Source organism: Arvicanthis niloticus, chromosome 28 (genome assembly GCF_011762505.2).
Source record: "Arvicanthis niloticus isolate mArvNil1 chromosome 28, mArvNil1.pat.X, whole genome shotgun sequence".
Taxonomy (NCBI): domain Eukaryota; kingdom Metazoa; phylum Chordata; class Mammalia; order Rodentia; family Muridae; genus Arvicanthis; species Arvicanthis niloticus.
Genome location: NC_133436.1, coordinates 2,917,501 through 2,937,113, shown reverse-complemented (window position 1 = coordinate 2,937,113; position 19,613 = coordinate 2,917,501). Strand labels below are relative to the sequence as shown.

At 44.2% G+C, this 19,613-nt stretch overlaps 1 protein-coding gene across 2 annotated transcripts in view; it reads left to right on the top strand.

The window, feature by feature from the left end:
- The window catches only part of Smoc2 (SPARC related modular calcium binding 2), a 129,959-nt gene that overhangs the window by 63,923 nt on the left and 46,423 nt on the right, over nucleotides 1-19,613 (top strand). The window contains exons 5-7 of one of the 2 annotated variants that reach the window (XM_076926572.1): nucleotides 2,894-2,941; nucleotides 5,931-6,014; nucleotides 7,537-7,611. In XM_076926572.1, the coding sequence (XP_076782687.1) occupies nucleotides 2,894-2,941; nucleotides 5,931-6,014; nucleotides 7,537-7,611 (207 nt within the window). The remainder of the gene's footprint in view (nucleotides 1-2,893; nucleotides 2,942-5,930; nucleotides 6,015-7,536; nucleotides 7,612-19,613) is intronic. The other variant, XM_076926573.1, reaches the window with a different exon arrangement.

Below are 19,613 nucleotides of genomic sequence, written 5' to 3'. Positions count from 1 at the left end.
GTGGTTGTGGCTGTTCTTGAGGCAGTCTTGCTCTGTAGCACAGGCCAGCCTCAAATTGGAGAGTCCCCTGTGCCTTAGCCAAGTGCTGGGGTTACAGGCGCCATACGCTCTTCCCATTTTGTAGGGGAAGAAAATAGGTTTAGAGGGGGTGAATCCAGACGTCTGCCAGGTCACAGAGCTGAGATGCACTGAGGGCCATATGCTCTCCTCTCCTACCATGCTGTGTCTTTCAATATTGGCTTGATCTTTCACACCGTGCTCATGGCCTCTTATTAGAGACTGAGAGAGCAGAAGCCACTGGCACCTGCTAAGTGACAAAGGAAAATGCTTGTCCTAACACAGAGAGCACAATCTGTCTTTTCTTTCCTTTCCCCAACCTCCCTGCCCTGTCCAATCCCTCTCCCAAGAGAAGCCATGTGATCTGTGGAGTTGGTGATTTCTGGGGTGATTCTTGCTGTATTAACTGTGCCCTGAGGGAGACAGTGGTTCTTTTAGGCGAGTGAGCGCCACCTGTCTGAGCAGATACCATTACATTGGCTGCTTCCCTGGTGTCCTTATCATACACTTCATCTCTTACTTGGGAAAATAGTGTGTCCTTGGGGAACTACCCTCTATGAGGCTGTGGACAGCCCTCTGTTCTTACAATGTGGCTAGATCTGTATTTTAACCAACTCCCTGGCCTGCAAGATCAAGAGTCCAGTACTTCTCTGTAATTCATGGGCCACCCCCCTACAAAGCCCCCTGCAATTGCTAAAAATGACACCTTACTTAAAAGGCCCCTTTCACAAGACAGAAGCTCACTGATAGAGAACATTTAGTGCGACCTTCTGGTGCTGGTCTGGGGAGTGACACATCAGGGGCAGTTCACTGTAGATAGCAGTGACAAGCAAGCTCTGTGAGAAATCCCAGCTGCCCTGTTGGTCCTGGATTCCCATGGTTCGTCCACTGTCCTCGCTACAGATCTGTGTTCAGCTCCTTTCCCAGTCCTTCATGACAGAACCTTGCAGGGAGGCTGGGACAGAAAGCCATTGGAGTCTTTGATCCTGGACAGAATCCAGATTCCACCAAGTCAAACTCCTTATTTCACAATGCTTGGATGGCAAAGTGTGTGACCAGGGACACTTGGTTCTGTAGTGAAGCTCTTTCCTACAGATGAAGAACAAGATCAAACTATTTTTGGCTAACCATGAATGCTGAGGGGCCTGATGAACTCAGTGCTCCATGTTCCCAGAGAACCTGGGTGCCCTGAGGAGAGTGCTGGCTTCTCAGAGCACACCCCAACTCCCGGGGAGAGAGAGTGGTGGTGGTAAGCTGTCAAGTCTTTTCCTGATCTTGTCTCTAATCACTTTTCTGGTCAGCAGCTTGGCTCTGTTTCCTCCTCAGATTACAAAAGATTATCTCCACTCAGTCCCGAGAATCTCTCTCAAGGGAGTAGTTTCATCATCTAGAATATTTATATTTCATTCACAAATTAAACCCACCCTCCCACACATATGCTCAGAGATAGTACCAAAATCCTGTCATTTTCAGTCAAAAGAGATGAATCTTTGATTCATCATAGCTACACGTGGTGAGCAGAAGCATGTGTTGACAAGGGAGCTGTGCAAGAAGCTGGTCCCCAAAGATGGGGCAGGCTAGGAAGCAATGGGAGGCACTGAGTGGCCGGTTCTGATTCTTACCAAGGTAAACCCAGACCCCAGAAGCCATAGAATTCCCAGGCAGGAGAAAAGTTTAGATGGGACTAGGAAGGTACCTGCATTAGACGGTGCCTGTAGGGGTGCACGCTGATGACCCAGGAAGTCCAGTTGCCCTTCTGGCCTCCTGGGCTAAGGTGTCTAAGGTGTAGCTTAGGCAGCAGCTAGGAAATGACAGGAAAGAGCTGTAAAGTCATGCAGAGCAGCATTCTGCATCCAGGACTCTCAGAATTATTTGCTTTTGTGTCTCCCAACACATTACTACTGTTTTTCAAGAAATGCCAACAACTAAAATGATGTCACAATCTCCTGTTTGTCTTTAATGGAACTATTGGTCTCTTTCCAGTTTTATATCCACAGCCAAAAACAACTATAGCTAATTATAAGTTGGGGCACCGAGGGGCACTGCTTTAGTCTCAGCTCTGAGAAGCGCACCCCCACCCCCACCCCCATACCCTGAGCAGGTGGAGATGTGGGAGAAGTTGGTATCCAGTGCTTTGGAAGCAAAAGAACACTGCCTTGGACTTGTGAGAACTGTGTCCACACTGTGCAACATCAACACCTGTCTCCACAAAGCACACGTGGACAGTGTGGTGAGCGCACGGCCCTCATACAGAAGGGAGATGAGCTCGGTAGAAGCACAAGCGCCCCCAGCATGGCTGTTTGCAAAGCAAGCATCTGAGATATCCTCAGCCTGTGTCCCTTAGTATCCTGAGAGCGTCACATTCCTTAGATCTGTCAGTGGTCTGTGTCCTTCTTCCAAAGACAAGTCTAAAGCTTTCCCTTCTTCCCATAATCAGACTCAAGTTGAAGCCAAGGATTTTGTTTCCTTTAGCTTCATGCCCTTTCTGCTCTGTACCTTGTGACTCCATTACTCACCATGTCCATGTGTGCTGACAAGGATGCAGGCTGCTTTTCTGGTGCATATATTGCCATATGTTGGGGTAAAGGTCTTCCACACTTAGCTGCAGAGCCTACGAAATGGAGACTGCCCTGTTTTGTCAGTGCTGCTACTTTGGCTAGAGTTCCCCCTGTGGTGTCAGGTGACTTGCGCAATTTAACTAGAACATGAGAATGCATTTGAACTTCTTAAAACAGAAGGGCCTATTTTCCTGAATTGACAAAAAACAAAACAAAACAAAACAAAAAAACCCACTTGGTAGAGTATTGTAATTCTGTTCTTTATTTTCCTCTCTCAGGTTCAATAAATGAAAAGTTGCCCCAGCGGGAAGGTGCCGGAAAAGCAGGTAACTATCTTGAAATGAATTTGCATGATGGTAGATAACATTTGATCTGATTGCACCTTGAAATGACTCTCAAGTTAAAGTTGTGATACGTTGGAAGGTGTTGCCCAGCGGCATGGATCCACCCCTGCCTTCTGCTAGTCACCTGTGGGGTCAGGCAGTACACTCAGGGGTGTTGGCTACAGCTTGTGTGGGGACCCCCAAAAGGGGCTCAGGACCACTGTGGGTATGCTGTGTCTAACTGTAGGTGTGCCGGATAGCACTGTAGTGTATGAACAGAACTGTAAGAGAGCAGCTAACACTGTGGGCATGGCAGGTTCAGCTGTAGGTAGGAATGCCTTGCTTAGCTATGGTTTGTCAGGTAACACTGCAGGTATATGAGGACAACTTTGGGGGTGTCAGGTACCACCGTGGATGTAGCAGCTTCAAATACTACTGTGAATGTATGAGGACTGCTATGGATGGGCTGTCATTGGCCTACATTCAACTGTAGGTGCGTCAGGCAATCCTGTGTGTACCTTAGGGTCTCTTTGTGAGTACTGACTTCTATTTGAAGTGCATTGAGTGACTCAGACAGCATCACAAGAGGCACTTGGCCAGAGAGTAGAGGTTCAGTATTTTGCCATCTTATACATTCTGAGCCTTAGAAATGACTGAGGACACTGTCATATCTGTGAGGAGGCAAAAGCTTTCTCTATAGCAATGTTTTTCTGAGCAAAGGACAGACAGCCTCATCTTTCTTTGGGGGCCACTTGATGACTAAGTTCATCTTTTCCTGGGCTGTATCCTGTCTCCTGAGACGTCTTGGGAAGATCTGTCCTTTTGTCTCTTGACCTTCCTCAGTTTCCCCTGAAGTCTCTATAACACAACTCTGCTTTTAGTCTTTGGAGTCAGGAGATATTTTTCAAGATTTTTCAAGATGCATTTTTTTTTTTTACATAACCATGGATATTTCCTTCTTCCGTGGGTTACAGTAATAATAAATCTGACAAAGAACAGTGGCATGAAGACAAGTAGAGCCGAGTTTACTTAGCCCCATTCCTGAGGTACAAACTGAAAGTCTCTTGGCCAGAAACTGGACTTCCTGACCTGGAAGGAAGACCTTTGTACTGTTAAGATACATGTGTAGAATAAGATCAGGGGTCCTGGGGCAGATTCAGAGAGGTCCCTAGGGTAGACAAAGAGGACTAAAGCATCCACAGAGGTTTGAGGTATGTTCAGAGGACTCTGAAACAGGCACAGTCTTTGATCATTCAGTCTAGAGAATTTAGAGGGTTTACAGGAGGGAGGTTTTGTGGCATAGAATGCACTTGATGGGGCTGGGGGACCACAAGGCAGAGAATTCTGCTTTCCAGGAGCATCTCCTTGGGACCACTGGAAGACACCCCTGGAGAAGTGGGGTGTGGGTAAAAAATGAATTCAATGAACAAGCAGGCCTCTGGACCAAATGCCACCTCTCTCTGGACAGGCACCCAGCAAAAAAAAAAAAAAAAAAAAAAAAAAAAAAAGTGTTAATGAAGCAACAATCCAGGTTTAGAGAAAAAAAAAAGGGAGACCTGGCAGAAACCTGGAGGGAAGTACAGTGTCCCTGCTCTATGGGCTGTGTCTCTCTGTTAGTGCTTCCAGTGGGGCCATAATGCTGTGAGACACAGCGTTCTGAGGGCATGTGCTGCTGAGGGCAACCCACACAAGGGCCTGCAATGGATGGACAGAGCCTGGGCACTGGTCCACTTTTGGGCTGGACATCACCAGCTATGCCCACCTCACTCTTAGAAGCCAGGCTCCATTCAGCCAGCAGGGACCCTGTGATTTTTGGGAATGGCTTTCCAGGGTGATTTGATCCTCAGCAAAATACACCAGCAAGAATTCCCCCAACCGCCCCTCCCAAGAGACACACATGCCATTTAATGGCTTCTTCTATGATCTTTCAAGATTCATAGTATATTGCATTTGGTTTAAATATATTATTCCTTTCATTTTATTTTTTTAGAAAATAAAATGGTTCAGAAGTAAATTTCCCCTATGTCAAACATCAGGCTTGTGTGGTCCGTATAAGTCATATTGAGTTTTTGACATTTAGCCACCAGACTTTTTTCAATAGATTATTAAAAATTAAATGTTTTAAAAATAGGTCTCCTTTGCTCTCCTATAATCCTTTGAGTGGGGTTTCTAGACAGCTGGAGGATAGAGTGGGGTCACAGCTAGCTGGGCTCCATGGCCATTCCTTGTCTTATATGCTGATTCTGAAATGACTATAGCAGAATGTCTGGGGCAGGCTAGAATAAAAGCAGTGGAGAGAGGGAGCTAGAGAGAGACCAGTGTCTCAGCCATTGTTATGTCAGGTGCTCTGACCCCAAGCTTCACAGGAACCCACACGGAGGTGCTCAGTAAATTCTGTGATGGTGATCCTCCAGGCAATGGGGCCATTACTGTCAGAGTTCAGCCTGCCTTCCCACCAATCTCTTCATTTGCTTGACCCTTCCCACACTGCAGACCCCCAACCCCATTCATAGTACTCCCAAGGTCCCCTCTGTGCCTCCACTACTAAGTAGCTGGAAGCACATGAGATAAGGGACAGCATGCTGGTGCAGACTGTGGCTCTCAGTGTCATCTGCATAGGAACACATGCAGGAATGGCGTTTCAACTCCCACAATGACCCCTGTGGATCTCTGTTCTCTTCCCCACCTCATGGCCTGCAAGTAGACAGGTCTTTTAGCACCTCCTGCCCTCAGTTTTTCACTTGCCTTTAACTTCCCTAGAATAGCCACTGCCCTGATGGTTTAGGTCTCCTGTGTGGGCCTTGCTTTTCAGGTTCCCATAGCATTTGAGAGGAGCAGTCCTTTAGGTAGCAGCCCAATGTTGCTTCCTGGGCCCCTTGGGGTACTGGGTTTTGCTCTGTGCTGGGCTGTGTTGGGAGGTTCTGTGGGTGGTATGCAGGTCCTGGGCTCCAACCTGGATGCACACTTATTTAGCTTACTCTCATAATTGTAGTCTCCTTGCAAATCTTTTCCGTTCTGAATTCAGATGATGCTGCAGCCCCAGCATTGGAGACTCAACCCCAAGGAGATGAAGAAGGTGAGCAGATGATGGGGAACTGGGAGGGGATCAGGGAGGGCCAATCAGGGGCTGAGAAGGGATCATATGGGTATGATGCCATTCACAACCTAGACCCACACAGAAGGCTACTGTACTGCCTGCTGTCACTCACTTGTGAATCTAGAAAGACATTCTACACACAGAAAGATAGCTACCCAGGAAGGGCAGGAAACAGTCTGGTCAGTGATACTGAAGCTTGCTTCTATAGGATGTGCAGGGATAGATATGGGGAGCAGAAAGAGGACCATGATAGTGCATGAGATGCCAGCTTCTTCCTGGAGATGTCTCCAGCACACATGCATACAGTGCAGAGAGTAAGAGCAGGCCCTGTGCTTGACTGTAGTGTATTGTAGGTGTGAAGAAATCAGGTGGATGTCTTAATGTAGATGCAGAACAGTCCAGTGGGCTGGCCACGAGAGGCCATTTCCAATGTCACAAGTCTCTATTGCTTCTTCTGGTGTCTTTCCACATTGTCACAGGGTTCTTCTGAGCAGAATATTTTTATTAATGGAAGTCTATGCATTCAAAAAGATGTGATAACATGTACCATTTTCCTACTCACGTCTGGTCTTTATGACGCCACCACAAGGATAAGTCTCTGTGTTTACCTTTAACAGATTATCTATAGCATTGATCATGTTCTCAAGTCAACTGGGATCAGGCTTTGGGGGAAATGTATATGAAATGCATATTATAACACACACACACACACACACACACACACGCGCGCGCGCGTGCGCATACACGCATTTCTAACACATGACAAAAGTGCAGAATCCTACACGCTTTTCAAATAACAGCAGTGGCTAGTGTGTATTAGGGCTGCTCTGGGCTCTGCCATGTTAATTTTCCATCCCGGAGAACCCAGTTTACCCATAACAATGCAGGGCTGCCTTTCCTACATGGAAGGAGGTTCAAAGCTAGGCGATGTGCAGGGTCTGTGTTTCAAGGGCCATGTATATAGTCAGTCTTGTTTGGTAATCAATATGAGGCGGCTACTTTCCTCAACTGTGTGATGTGAACGATATTTTAAATGTTTTATTTTATGTGGAATCATTCCACCATGTGAGGGCCTCATGTTAAATGAGTGACTGTTTTTACTTCATAGGATGTATTTGTACATTAAGGCAGCTTCCTACATCCTCGTGTTTATCTCCACCCATGGTGATGCTAACAGACAAACCTAAGGATTCCTGTATATTAAGCAAGTTACCATACCATGGAGTTACAACCCCAGCTCACATTGGAGGGTTTTATAACACCTAGTACCTGCCTTTATCCAAACAGATTTTTAGTTACACGTTCAGGTTAAGAACGTGTAACTAAAATCTGGCTTTGGTTCCTTGGTCACATACATTTAACCATTTTTAACTGTTTCTTTTTGAAAGGTGCAGTGAACTTTTATTTGTTATACTGGGCGGGGAATCAGAGCCCTTGCTGAATTCCTTAGCCAATGGACTCCTTGCTTCCTGATGACCTGTTTACTTTATTGTTTCCCTAGATATTGCCTCACGCTACCCTACCCTCTGGACCGAGCAAGTAAAGAGTCGGCAGAACAAGACCAATAAAAATTCAGGTAAATTGGGACCTGGTGTCAGTCTGTAAGGGAGTATTTAATTCAGGAGTATTGCAGGTTTTTCAAGATTTTTTTAAATTAGATGCTCTATAATCTTGGAAGGAACTGTGTGCAGCCGCGCAGTGGGCTGTGCAGGATGAGCGGGGCTGGTTGTCGGCGAGCGCTCTCTTTGAGGCAGTTTCTGAGCTGTCTGAACACTTGCCTGTTTTGGGTTGTGCCTGCTACAGGACAGTGCTGACAGAAATGACTTTTACAAGCAACTGCCTTGACATTTTGTAGACAAGCCGTGCATCTTGTCAGTGACTACTTTGTTTCGGGAGTTTGTGGAGCTCAGTGGGTGGGTGTCCTGCTTGCTTCCTCTGGCCTTTTGTATAAAATCTGAAGCTGTCCTCTGGGTTAGTTGGATAGGCAGCTAAAGAAGGTCAGAGTGACCACAGGAATTTCCTGGGATTGACCTTGTGCACGGAGATGAGAGGCAGCTACTCCCAAGGGCATCCTGGCACAGAGTGCTCCCGTCTGGGCTGTATGTATCTTTTAAAGTGCGTTTTACATATGATACAGTGGAGATCTAAGAAGTGTCACAGCTCAGAAGACAAGAATTTATATGCACCCATATCCAGCACAAAGAGGACTGACTGTCAGGAAGGCTGTGCCCGGTATTGTTCAATCTCAAATCCCCCGGAACGCCCTGTTTGGAAATGCTTGCTGTCTGGTACTGCACGGTGTGAGACAGGGGCTCCATGGTGCAGTACAAGGCTTACCTGGAATGGCCAGTGGGATGCTGAAGAGTGAGTGGGCACTACTCTATGTTGGTCCCTGACTATTTCCTTCTGGCTCTGAGTCTGCATGGGTGAGCCTCACCTTGTCCCCGATGGAGATTTCCCCTTTGGCTGCCCTAAGAAAGGTAGAACCCAAAGGTTTCGCTACCAGTTGTAAGTATGCAAAAGCAGGAAACTTAAAGTGATTTTTTTCTTTGCAGTGATCACTAGTGGCAACTTCCCCGTTGTTTTAGTTTTATTTCTGTTTCTGTGACAGAACACCCTGACGAAAGTGGCTAGGGCAGGAAAAAGTTTATTCAGCCTACCATATTCCAGGTCACAACCCGCCACTGATGGAAGTTACGGTAGCTACTCGCGCATGACGTGAAGGCTCGCTATTCCACACAGCCGTACCTCTGATCAAGCAATTCATTTCACAGCCAAAGAAGTGCGGCGCCATGATGGTGCTCTTTAATGCTTGCAGACAGGCCTATGCTCTGTGTGCTTTTTATAGAGTTCAGGATCATCTGCTTCCCATAGTTGACTTGGCCTTCCTTTCCTCCTTTAGCTAACAATATATATATATATATATATATATATATATATATATATATATATATATATATTGTATATATAGTATATATGTGTATATGTATATTTTAAAAATATATGTGTGTATATATATTAAATGAGTATATGTGCTCTGATTTTTTTATTATTAAAAACATTATATAAGTATATATACTCATATATACTACGTGATCAGGCCATTCCTCAGCTAAGATTCTGCTCTCAAGTGATCCTAGGCTGTATCAGTTGACAACTAAAGCTAAAGAGGACCCACTGTATAAAAAGTCACCTGTATGCCTCCCTCATAACCTCACTCATAACCTCAAGAACCAGGTTTTATTCAATTCTGTTGCCATACTTACAAAAGTTATCTGATTCAATCCTGTATCAAAGCAATAGTATATGAGAAAATAAATCATTGCTTGTTTGCAAGCAATGGGTCTTGAGAACTTCTCGTGGGAGAAGCAATGCAATTGTGGCTGACTTTAATCTGAGAAACATACAGATAACTATGGATCCAGTCACTGGAAATGTGTAGCTTAAAGGTGCATTTAATTGTGCTCTGGAAGGGTTTCGATTTAGGCAGGTAACTTGTAGAACAATGGGACCACCTCTCAGTCACGGTTGCCAGTGTTAGGCCGTTTATAACTAACCTTCAACGACTGAGCCAGCAGTCAGTGCACAGAGGATTGAAAAAAGGCCTGAGGAAAGTTCAGCTTACATAAGTTACTATAGTTTGTTTTAAATTTCTATATGTGAGTAGAATTCAAAACAGAGACATTAAGTGGATTTATAGACACGTGCCATGAAACTATTAGGCTGTGTTTAACTGTTATAGTCTATTTTCTGAGAGTCAAAAGGTAGCTCCCACATGGTATTGTAGACATTAAAAGAGGTATTAGCTGCAAAGCTGTATACTCTTAGGGACCTATGGCTTGACTCTTGATAGTAACTTGGCTATCAGAAGACTTTTGTTTGTATTTAATTTCTATTTCAAAAGCTACCATTACTGATAATCATTTTTAGTAGTTACAAAAATGTTTATTTAAGAAAATATTTAAGAGATGGAATATAGATTGGCAGTAATATACTTTCCTACTTGGGTTTTATCCTGGGTTGACAAAACTGCAGCTACGAGAACTATAATTTAGGAGTTATTACTCTGCATTTTAAGTGTTGACTTTGCGTATTATGAATTCTGTATGCTCCTGTACAGTAAATGACAAACTAGAAATAAACTGTTTTTCTTTTGTATGAAAATAATATATATAAATTAGCATTTCCCCCAGGACTTGATACTAAAATAATATTGTATTATTTTTACTATAAAATTTGTAGGGTACCATGGTAAATATCATGAGACAGGTTAAGTGCAAACCTTAAATAGGCTCTAGGGTATTCAGTAACAGCAAGAGACACTCCTGCAAAGAAAATATAAGACTTTCTAGTCTATGAAAATTACACATAGTAGCTACATAAAAATGTTTATTTTGTAAACTAGCAGAGTCTTGCCAGACTATGTTTGGTGGGCCCTCATGGTACCATTGTCATAACATTGTTAAGCAAGCAAAAACAAATAAATAAAATCACAGGAGAGAGAGAGAGAGAGAGAGAGAGAGAGAGAGAGAGAGAGAGAGAGAGAGAGAGAGAGAGAGATTCAGTGCCTTTATATTTTGATTCATTCATCTTGGTTGGTTTACCTAGTAAGAGAACCAGTCAATGTACATTAAATTAATGAGTAAATTATAAATTTGCTTTTTCTTAAGAATGCATTATTTAAAATTTCCTGTCAATACAAAAAAAATGGTGCTTTCTTCTTTCTGGTCTTGAATCATCTCACTGTACTAAGTTTTATTTTTCTATTCATGGATATATGTTGATTGGTTACAACATCAATCATGGCTTTGGATAGAAGGTTCTGTAAGAGTCTCTTAATTTTATGTTTATTAACCCATGTGCTCATTAAACATATATGAATCTAGTCTTCATCCTTTACTGATGTATACAGTGCCTTCCAAACCTTTACCTGACCCTTTAAAAACTAAGTCTAGAATACTAAAAGGATGCTCAGGTTTTCTCTCTTGAATTCTTTGTTAACAGCGTTACAAAGTAAATGTTATTCATGAATCGTGAATATTCACGTGTATAGTTTGTCGTGGTTTGAATAAGAATGGCCCTCATAGGCTCATAAGCTTAAATGTTTTTCCCAAGTTGGTAGAACTGTTTGGAAAGGGTTGGGGGTGTGGCCTTGTTGGAAAAGGTATGTCACTGGGAGTGGGCTTTGAAGTTTCAAGAGCCCACACTATTCCAGTTGTCTCTTTCCATGCTTCCTAGATGTTGTCTCAACCTGTAAGTTCTCAGGAACTGCTCTAGCGCCATGCTTGCCTGCCTGCTGCCATGCCACCCACCCTGATAGTCATGGACTCTACTTACCCTCTGAAACTGTAAGCGATGCCCTGTTTAAATACTTTCTCCTGTAAGTTGCCTTGGTCATAGTTTCTCTTTACAGCAGTAGAAAGTAATGAAGACAGAGTTTTATGACCCACTCTAAATAAGCGGCATGCTCCAGAGTGCAAGCCTACCTCTTGTCAGTTTAATACACAGAACTTGTCTGTGGGGGAATAAAGATCAGAACAGAAGGGTCTATTTGCACTTCTACAGCCATGTGCAGGCAATCCAGATGATATGCCCTGGAAAAAAAATAGAACCACAGAGATGGGATGTTAGGTCAGTTCTATCTCTGGGAAGAGAGATCTTTCAGTGGGTGAGTGACTTGAAGACTCTCCAGCAAGATTTTATTTAGACCATGTTCACATGCTGTACCTCCCCTCCACAAAGCAAGCGTCATCCTTTACCAAACAAACAACAAAAAGCAAACAACAAACAGCAAGAGCCAGGCTGCTGTGTTCTCATGATTTTCAGAGCTCACAATCTTTTCCAAATGACCAAGAACTGGATTCTTACTCTAACAAGGCTTAAAATGTCTCCCAACATCCACAGATGAATGAATGAATAGCTTGGGGCTTTTTTTTTTTTTTTTCCTATGGGTCATATATGGATAGGGACTAGGGTCTTTTAATTTAACTTAATAATTTAAAGCAGAAATGTCTGTGCAAACACTTTTGTGGAAGGACAAGACCGGGAGGAGGCCTAGGAGGGGATGGGAAGCTACCCTTAGTCTGCCTTTGGCTAGCAGAGTCCTGATGATCAGAATCAAGTTCAAGTGTGGACCAAACTAACTGTTCTACCCTCTCCCCTTCCTATGCCTGAGTGGTAGCTGGAAGAAGTCACAAGGATGCTATTCCAGGTGAGAAGTCCTCAGTTACTCCCTGAGAGCCACTGAAGGTCTTCTGGGTACAGCAGGCACTGGCTCTCCAGGCACACTTGCTCTTTGGCTTATCGCAAGGACTTTGCCAGAGACTTCTGTGGACAGGTGCAGGACAACCTACCAGTTTTTCTAGCACGGACTAGACACCATGTAATGTTCACTTAGCACTGATCCACTGTGTCCTGTCTCTGATCTTCTTTCATACTGAACAGTCCCTTCCTTGACCTGTTTTAGTCAGTGTGGGTCAGAGCTGCCATCACATCCAACCAGGACAGTAAGTAAATGAGTGAGTACTACTTTAAAACAGAAAAGGTCATGTAGGTAACTATCCAAAGCCTGAGAGAAACTCACTGGTTCTGTCCTCTGCATCCTACCTACATCGGAGCCCCCGGAGTGGAGTATCTGTCCGTCAGAGTGAGCTTTGGGAGAAGACAGTCTCTGTGCCCCTAATGCCTCCTCATGTGATCACGATGTAACCTGCCCATTCCCCATGGGATTTGACAGAGTGGGGTCAGTAGTGGAAAAGAGAATCATTTCAAAATGGGGCCAGACTGGAGTCAGACTGACAGAGACCTCACAAGATATCTTTACTGCTCATATCCAGACCCTTTGCAGGGAAGCAGGTGAGAGGCCTCCTCTCAGAGACTATAGCTAGAGAATGGTGAGGCTAAACTCACCTCTGGAGGGAGGCAGAGACATTGGTGTTTATTCTGGTCACTCCTAAGGAACATTCTACCTAGAGTTCAAAACCTCAAGATAATAAACAATGGTTTTTGTGTCTATGCAGCTGCTATGGCACCCACCATCTGCATGAACACCAATATAGACTTCAGAGCTACCCACCTGGTAGATTCTGGATTGAGCCTATGATCTCCACAAATGGGCTTTTTCATTCAGGACTGGAGGAGCCAAAGAACCCTACTAGGTGGGGCAGCAGTGGCTACCTTTCGTTTTCCTTACCCCTACACGGACACTGAAAAATTTCAGAGGTTACTGCCAGACCAAATGGGAGCCATAAGGACTTCAGATCAGCCACCCAAGCAGTACTTACCAAGGTCAGAATGGAGCCCATGGAGCACAGCATCTAAAGTTATCTCCTCTGCTAGCCCTGAGAGGAGGGAGATGGTATGACTTTCCTCTGTGTCGGGAGGATTGATGCTCCTTAAGGTGAGGCAGGCTCTGTTATTTAGAGTAACACAGAGCTCTCCATGTTTCTTATCTGGGAGCTCTGAAAGGCTATAGCCATACCCTGTAGTAGAGGGCTATGGTGAGCAGAGAGCAGAATATCCAGCTACTAGTTCAAGGGTGGGTTCTGAGGACTGCAGTTCCTGGTGGCTGGGTAATCTCAAGTCTTTCCTCTTAGGTCAGGTTGTTGTGGCCTTAGTTCCAGTCGCCTGCAGGCAGTCCTGCCTGGGTACTAGCCAAGGACTGGCCCTCATCTATACCACTGAAGGGCTCCTGGCTGCAGCGCTTTCGTCAGCAGTTGGCCCTTCCTCCCACTTGCAGTGCAGAGTAGAGAATCTGGGCGTTGGATGTCTCACTGCCTTGTTTATTTTTAAGTGTGGAGTGGAGATGTTGAGTATCTGTTTTTTCTCTCTGTCCCTGGCTCTTCCAGCAGCTTTAGAGCCTAAGGCTGAGCCTTTGCAGACCTCCAGGGGAGAATGCTCCCTGCACTCAGTCTTGCCTGTCTCTCTGCAGACTGCTGCTTGTCAACCTTATACTGTCTTTCCGGACTTTGCACAAGCTGGAGAAAACACAGAGGCCTGGGTTGTGTCATCTTTGGACACCTCCTTCCCTCCTCTCTGCCTGTCCCTCCCCAACAGTTAAACACTTCTTTGGCTTATGTCCAAGAGGACACCCTTGATGGTCACCATGTCCTGTGGTTTTATGGGACCCCCTCAGTGGAAATATTTTCTGCCTTATTCGGGATTGATAACTTTTGCTTTATTGCACGTATTAAAATTAATGCCAAAAGATAATTATCTTTTAATTCTGCTTTAAATCAAGCTAAATTGCATTCCCTGGGGGAAAATAATATGAGTTACACTTCATTTTGAAACTTCTAGGTTTTTCCTTTTGTTTTGTTTTTTTTTCTTTTCAAAAGCAACCTTATAAAACCATCAAAATACCATTTATTCTCTTAAGTTGTAAAGCTTTGGTCATTTGAAGAGATCAAAATCTATAGATTACATAATTCCCGTTAAGTGTAGTCATAACCATGCACGATTTTAAAATGTTCATTATCCTGCTTAAAAATGTACATGGTGGAATGGATTTAATTTTCCTAACTATAAGGGGAGGGGGTATGTTAATTTCAAACATGCTTAGCTCTCGGATTTCAACGTTCAATCAAACTGTAAGTGATCAGAGTATTCAAAGCTCCAAAGTTAAAAAAAAAAAAAATGGCAGTGAAATCAAGTGGACCCTGGGCTAGGCTGCTTGGAAACACACCAATGCATCTCCAGGTAGAGAAGTCGGTTTGACTTTATTCTCTGAAGAGAAATAAAATTCAATTCACCATCAAATCACTGGTGCTATGGGGTTTCCTGTGCAAATGGAGCTCCAGAACAAAAAGGATATGCCTTGAGTTGTGCATCAAGCACAGGATTATGATTACACGTGGTATCATGTCATCCTTCAAAGAGCTCTGTGAGACTGGATCTACTTGTTTCCATGGCAAGCACGCGTTTCAGAATACTATGTGGATGCACAGCCCAACCTGGAATGTAGGTTTCTCCTGCTGTTTTTGGCAGAGGAGATGTGAGGATTTCCAAAGATGGCTGGGTATGGGAGGATAGGAGGTGGGGTTGCTCAGGCTGACAGAGGACTGGGCTGTGCAGAGAGCTCTGACTGTATGTGCCCTAAACATGTATTTCCATGCCGCCCAGCTGTGGTCAGAGGTGAGTTCTGGCTCTGGCAGATACAAAGGAAGGGGTTCTGGCTCTGGAAGAAGCCCCTGGACACAGAAAACGGGCCTTGTGTCTGAGAACTGAAAAGAGACAGTATTCTGGTTCAGTATTCTCAGGGCCTGCACTAGCCTGCAGTCCTCTTCATGGAACCTAGAAGAATGGCAAGAATCTGATAAGGAAGAGGTGTATTGTGCAGTCTCCACGAAGGTCAGATAACAGCTGTGTTCCAGATGTGCCTGGGAGTTCTTAGACTGAGGCAGCATGCTCATTCTCCTGAGCAGTGCCAGCCTAGCTGAGGCCTTTTTCCTAACAACCGTCAGGGCTACTGGGGCTTATTGTCCTCCAGACCTTGAGAAGCACAGAAAGTGAGAGGCTCTGGGCTGAGGCAGCATCTCACCATGGGATCCTGACAGAGAGTGTGGCCTCTTGCATTTGCAGCTGTACACGTGTCTTCTGCAGATGCTGGTAGAGGCTACTAGAACCTCCTCACCTAACCTACTTTCTTACAGATAGTTCCAGAGAATTATCTTAGTATCTGCATTGCTGGCTTGTTTTAAGCTGTGCGTGTGCGTGTGCGTGTGTGTGTGTGTGTGTGTGTGTGTGTGTGTATCTGTGTTGGAAGTTAATGTTAAGATTTATGGACCACCAAGAACACATGCTCACTATTACTGGTGCAAACTTGTGAATATATTTGACTGTTTCTAGTATTCACGCTGGGTGTGAAGCATAACACTGCTCTCAGCAAGGCTCTGAGAACAAGGTGGATGCACTCTGGGTACAGGTCTGACATAGGTTAAGCATACAGTTTACCCTATTCCATGAGCAGCCTTTGTGCTTCCTTGACTGTGTTCTTTGAAGCCTGGTGGTTTCTTTGGAATGAATTTATTCACTTGTTTTTTCTTTCATTTCTACTCAGACCCCTTGCTCTGTCTGTTGTCAGTGTGGATGAGTGTTGGTCACTGGGGCCCTTGAGCGGGAATTGATGGAACTGCTGCTGGCAGGGTGTTATTCAGAAGACTTTGTGCCCCCAAGGGCAGCTGGTCTGCTTCACTGTAATGGATTAAAAGTGGTGTTGGCAGCCATTGTGAGTGGCAGGGATGACAAGGCTGCCATTTACTAATGGGCGTGCTGCATGCCCTTCCAGGATGGTGCCATGGGAGTTCTCCTTCACCTGGGCATCTGCGTTGATCTCACAAAGCTGCCGTGATGTTTCAAAAACTTCGTTTAGCCTCTTTGGGTCTTATGGGTTTTGAAAAAAATTCCTTGAACACTTTTCAGAAACAAATTTTAATATTGTTTATTATTTTGCCTTGGGTGCTTTGATGCGATTCCATAGATATCCCAGTCCTTGGGTTTAAAGAGTGGGGATTCTTCCTCAACAGCCTGAGCTAGGCTGAGTCCAGGCAATGGAACTGGGAGAGTTGGACTCTCTTGCAGAATTCTCTTTGATTTGCAACAGAGCCTCTCTGCCTCCTCACAGGAATAGCTCTCTGAACATCCCAGGTGTCACCTCTTCCTGTCTAATCTGGACATATGAAGAACACGCTTAATTCTAAATTGAAGTGTCCTGTCTCCAGACTCTCATATATGAGGGTTCTGGGTATGACTTTCAGGGGACACACATCAGGATCATTGCTATTGGGGTGACTCAGGCTTGAGTAGAAGATTGGCGTGGAGCTGGGGTTCACTATGGAGCCCAAGTTCTTGCTTTACATACATGTAGTCCAGGAGTCTAGTTCTGGAATGTCCCCTGAGTAAGAATGAGTTTGTGCAGCAGGTGAGAGGGACTCCAGTCTTGGCTGCTGGGTGAGCTCTCAAAGTTCTCTCTACACGTTTCCATTTTTAGGTAGTAAACATTGGCTGAAAGCAAGAACTCCCCCGAGGTTAGCCATGTTTTCCCAGCCACAGGTACTATGTATAAAAGATCACTGCTCACCGACAATGCTTGTTCGCTCCTTTTATGAAAACCAGCCAAGTATAAAATTGCTAATAAACTAAGAAAATGTTCATGTGTTTTAGGAAACCACAGTAGCATGTCTGTCTGGCACTTCAGCCAGAAGGATGCTTCTTTCCAAAGTCCCCTCGTCCCCCAGGGCATGTTCTCCTCCGTGACTGCAGCTGTGCACACTGGTGAGGCCCAGGCTCCCAGTGCCTCCTGCATGCACAGTGCACAGGGGAGGAAGGAAGCCCTTGAGGTTTTAAGGCATGCCCTTGAAGTAGGCACCTTTAATTTCTGCACCTGTGGGTTATTACATCCTCATATTAATACTTTGTAAACGGAAGCACTTAGCTAAGCTAGTAAGTACTGTTTATTAACATTTCGTCACACAAAGCAGAGTCAGTCTGTGCAAACTTGGCATGTGTGGCGTGCATGTCCAGTCACCTGAGAGAGGCGCGCTGTTGAGAAGCATCGTAGGAATGTTCACTGCAGTAGGAGACCTGGGGCAACATTAAGAAATTCTGACTGGAGCCCACTCCCTCTCCCCACTGTATTCCTGCCCAAACCTTCTGAACTCATCTTGAGAACAAAGTTCTCCAAACCTCTCAGCTAAGAGACATTTTTCTCTTTTGCTTGAAAACGTAGAAATAATCTTGAGGGTTTTTTTTTTTTTGTTTTGTCATGATTCTGATCCAAGAAAAAAAAATGACACTTTATTTTAGAAGACAATTTTTAAAACTTTAAAAAAAATACAGTACAGCAAACACAATGCTTTTCTTGCTTGCTTGGAAATCACTTCATTAGTTTAAGATTTTTTTTCCTAATTTAAATATTTTAAGCTACATTTTTCACACGAATACTTATATTTTTTTATGATACCCAAGGCTACCCCTATAAATTTTGCAAAAGCAACTTCTTCCCGTCAAGCTACACATGAAACAAAATTATAGGCTGATGCAAAAGTTAATAAATAAATTACTTAAGATATTTATGTGTGTTTCTTGTTTGGCTGTTTAAAAATCAGTAACTTTTATTGTCTGCTTTTCTTTGTCATAGTTTATAAATCCACCCTGAAATTCTACAGACACTCCATGCAGTACTGAGAGCCTGTGGGGTTTCTAGAATACCCTGTCACAATTTCAATCACTTTTAGATGTGAATGAATCAAAATTAATAGTTTGGGGAAAGAGAGAAGAACATCCTCCCCCACCACAAACAGGCACACGTGCGTGCTCGCGCGCGCGCGCTCACACACACACACACACACACACACACACACACACACACACAAAGAACAATGTCAGGAGGCCAGTGGTACCTACGCCTAATCACGAGTGTCAAGGCAGGGCTGAACAGGACTTCTCTTTAGATGAGAACTAATTTATTTTTAGATTATATATACTTCATTTTGTAGGCAACTTTAGCTTTCTAGATACATTGTCCCGAGAACAGAACCACTGGCCTCCCCACTGTCTGTGTTCCTTGTCCCCAGAGCTAACATGTGCCTTGACATGCTATGTAGTCACACTGGCCACTGATGATGCTGGGTGCTGCTATCAGGTACCCAAGGTTCACCTGATCATCTCTCTGGAAGTATGTAATGATAGTCCATGATGGCTCATCATGGCTTCAGTACCTAGGTCCTCTATCCTGCACCTGTCCATACCTTGTGGCCACCAGGCACCTGTGGTCTGTCTGCTGTCCTCACAATTTTGACAGGACATAGCCTCTTATATTTATAAATGTGCAGTAAGGTTTCTCAGTACCATTTTTTCCCATGATAACTCAGGTTTTAGAGTGGAATATTCCATTGTGGAGATATTCACTGTTTTATCTGTTTACCTTCTGACTTAGATTTTGGTTGTTTCCAGTTTGGGGCATTTATGATGTAATCAGCTATACGTGTTCATATCCAAGTCTGTATAGATTTATATTCACATGACTTGGCTACTTGTGTAGGTACAAGATTATAGTAAACATCTGTGTTTGGCTTTGTTTCCTCCAGTAGACATAGGATTCTGAAATTCCACTTACCATGGTGAATGTAATGGTTTGAATGAGAACAGCGCCCCCTAGGCTCATATGTTTAAATACTTGGTCCCTAGTGGGTGGAACTGTTTGCAAAGAATTAGGAGATGTGCACTTTGTTGGAAGAGGTGTGTCACAGGAGAAGGGCTTGGGAAAGGCTCATGTCACCTTCACTGGTCTGTCTCCTGCTTGTGCATCATGATGTGAGCCCTTGGCTGATGCCTACCTCTGTACCTTACCCTGCCATTGTCCACTCTCACCCTCTGCAACCATAAGCCCAGTTAAACTCCATCTTTTATAAGTTGCTGTTGTCATAGTGTTTTATCACGTTGCCCATAATAGATCTGATCATGGTCTTTTTTGTTTTGTTTTGTCCTCTTTTTTTTTTTTTTGACAAATATGGAAGACTTTGGGACTTTGGTCTAGAGTGGCAAAGCCATCTGAGCCCTTTGACAGAGACACTAAGCTAT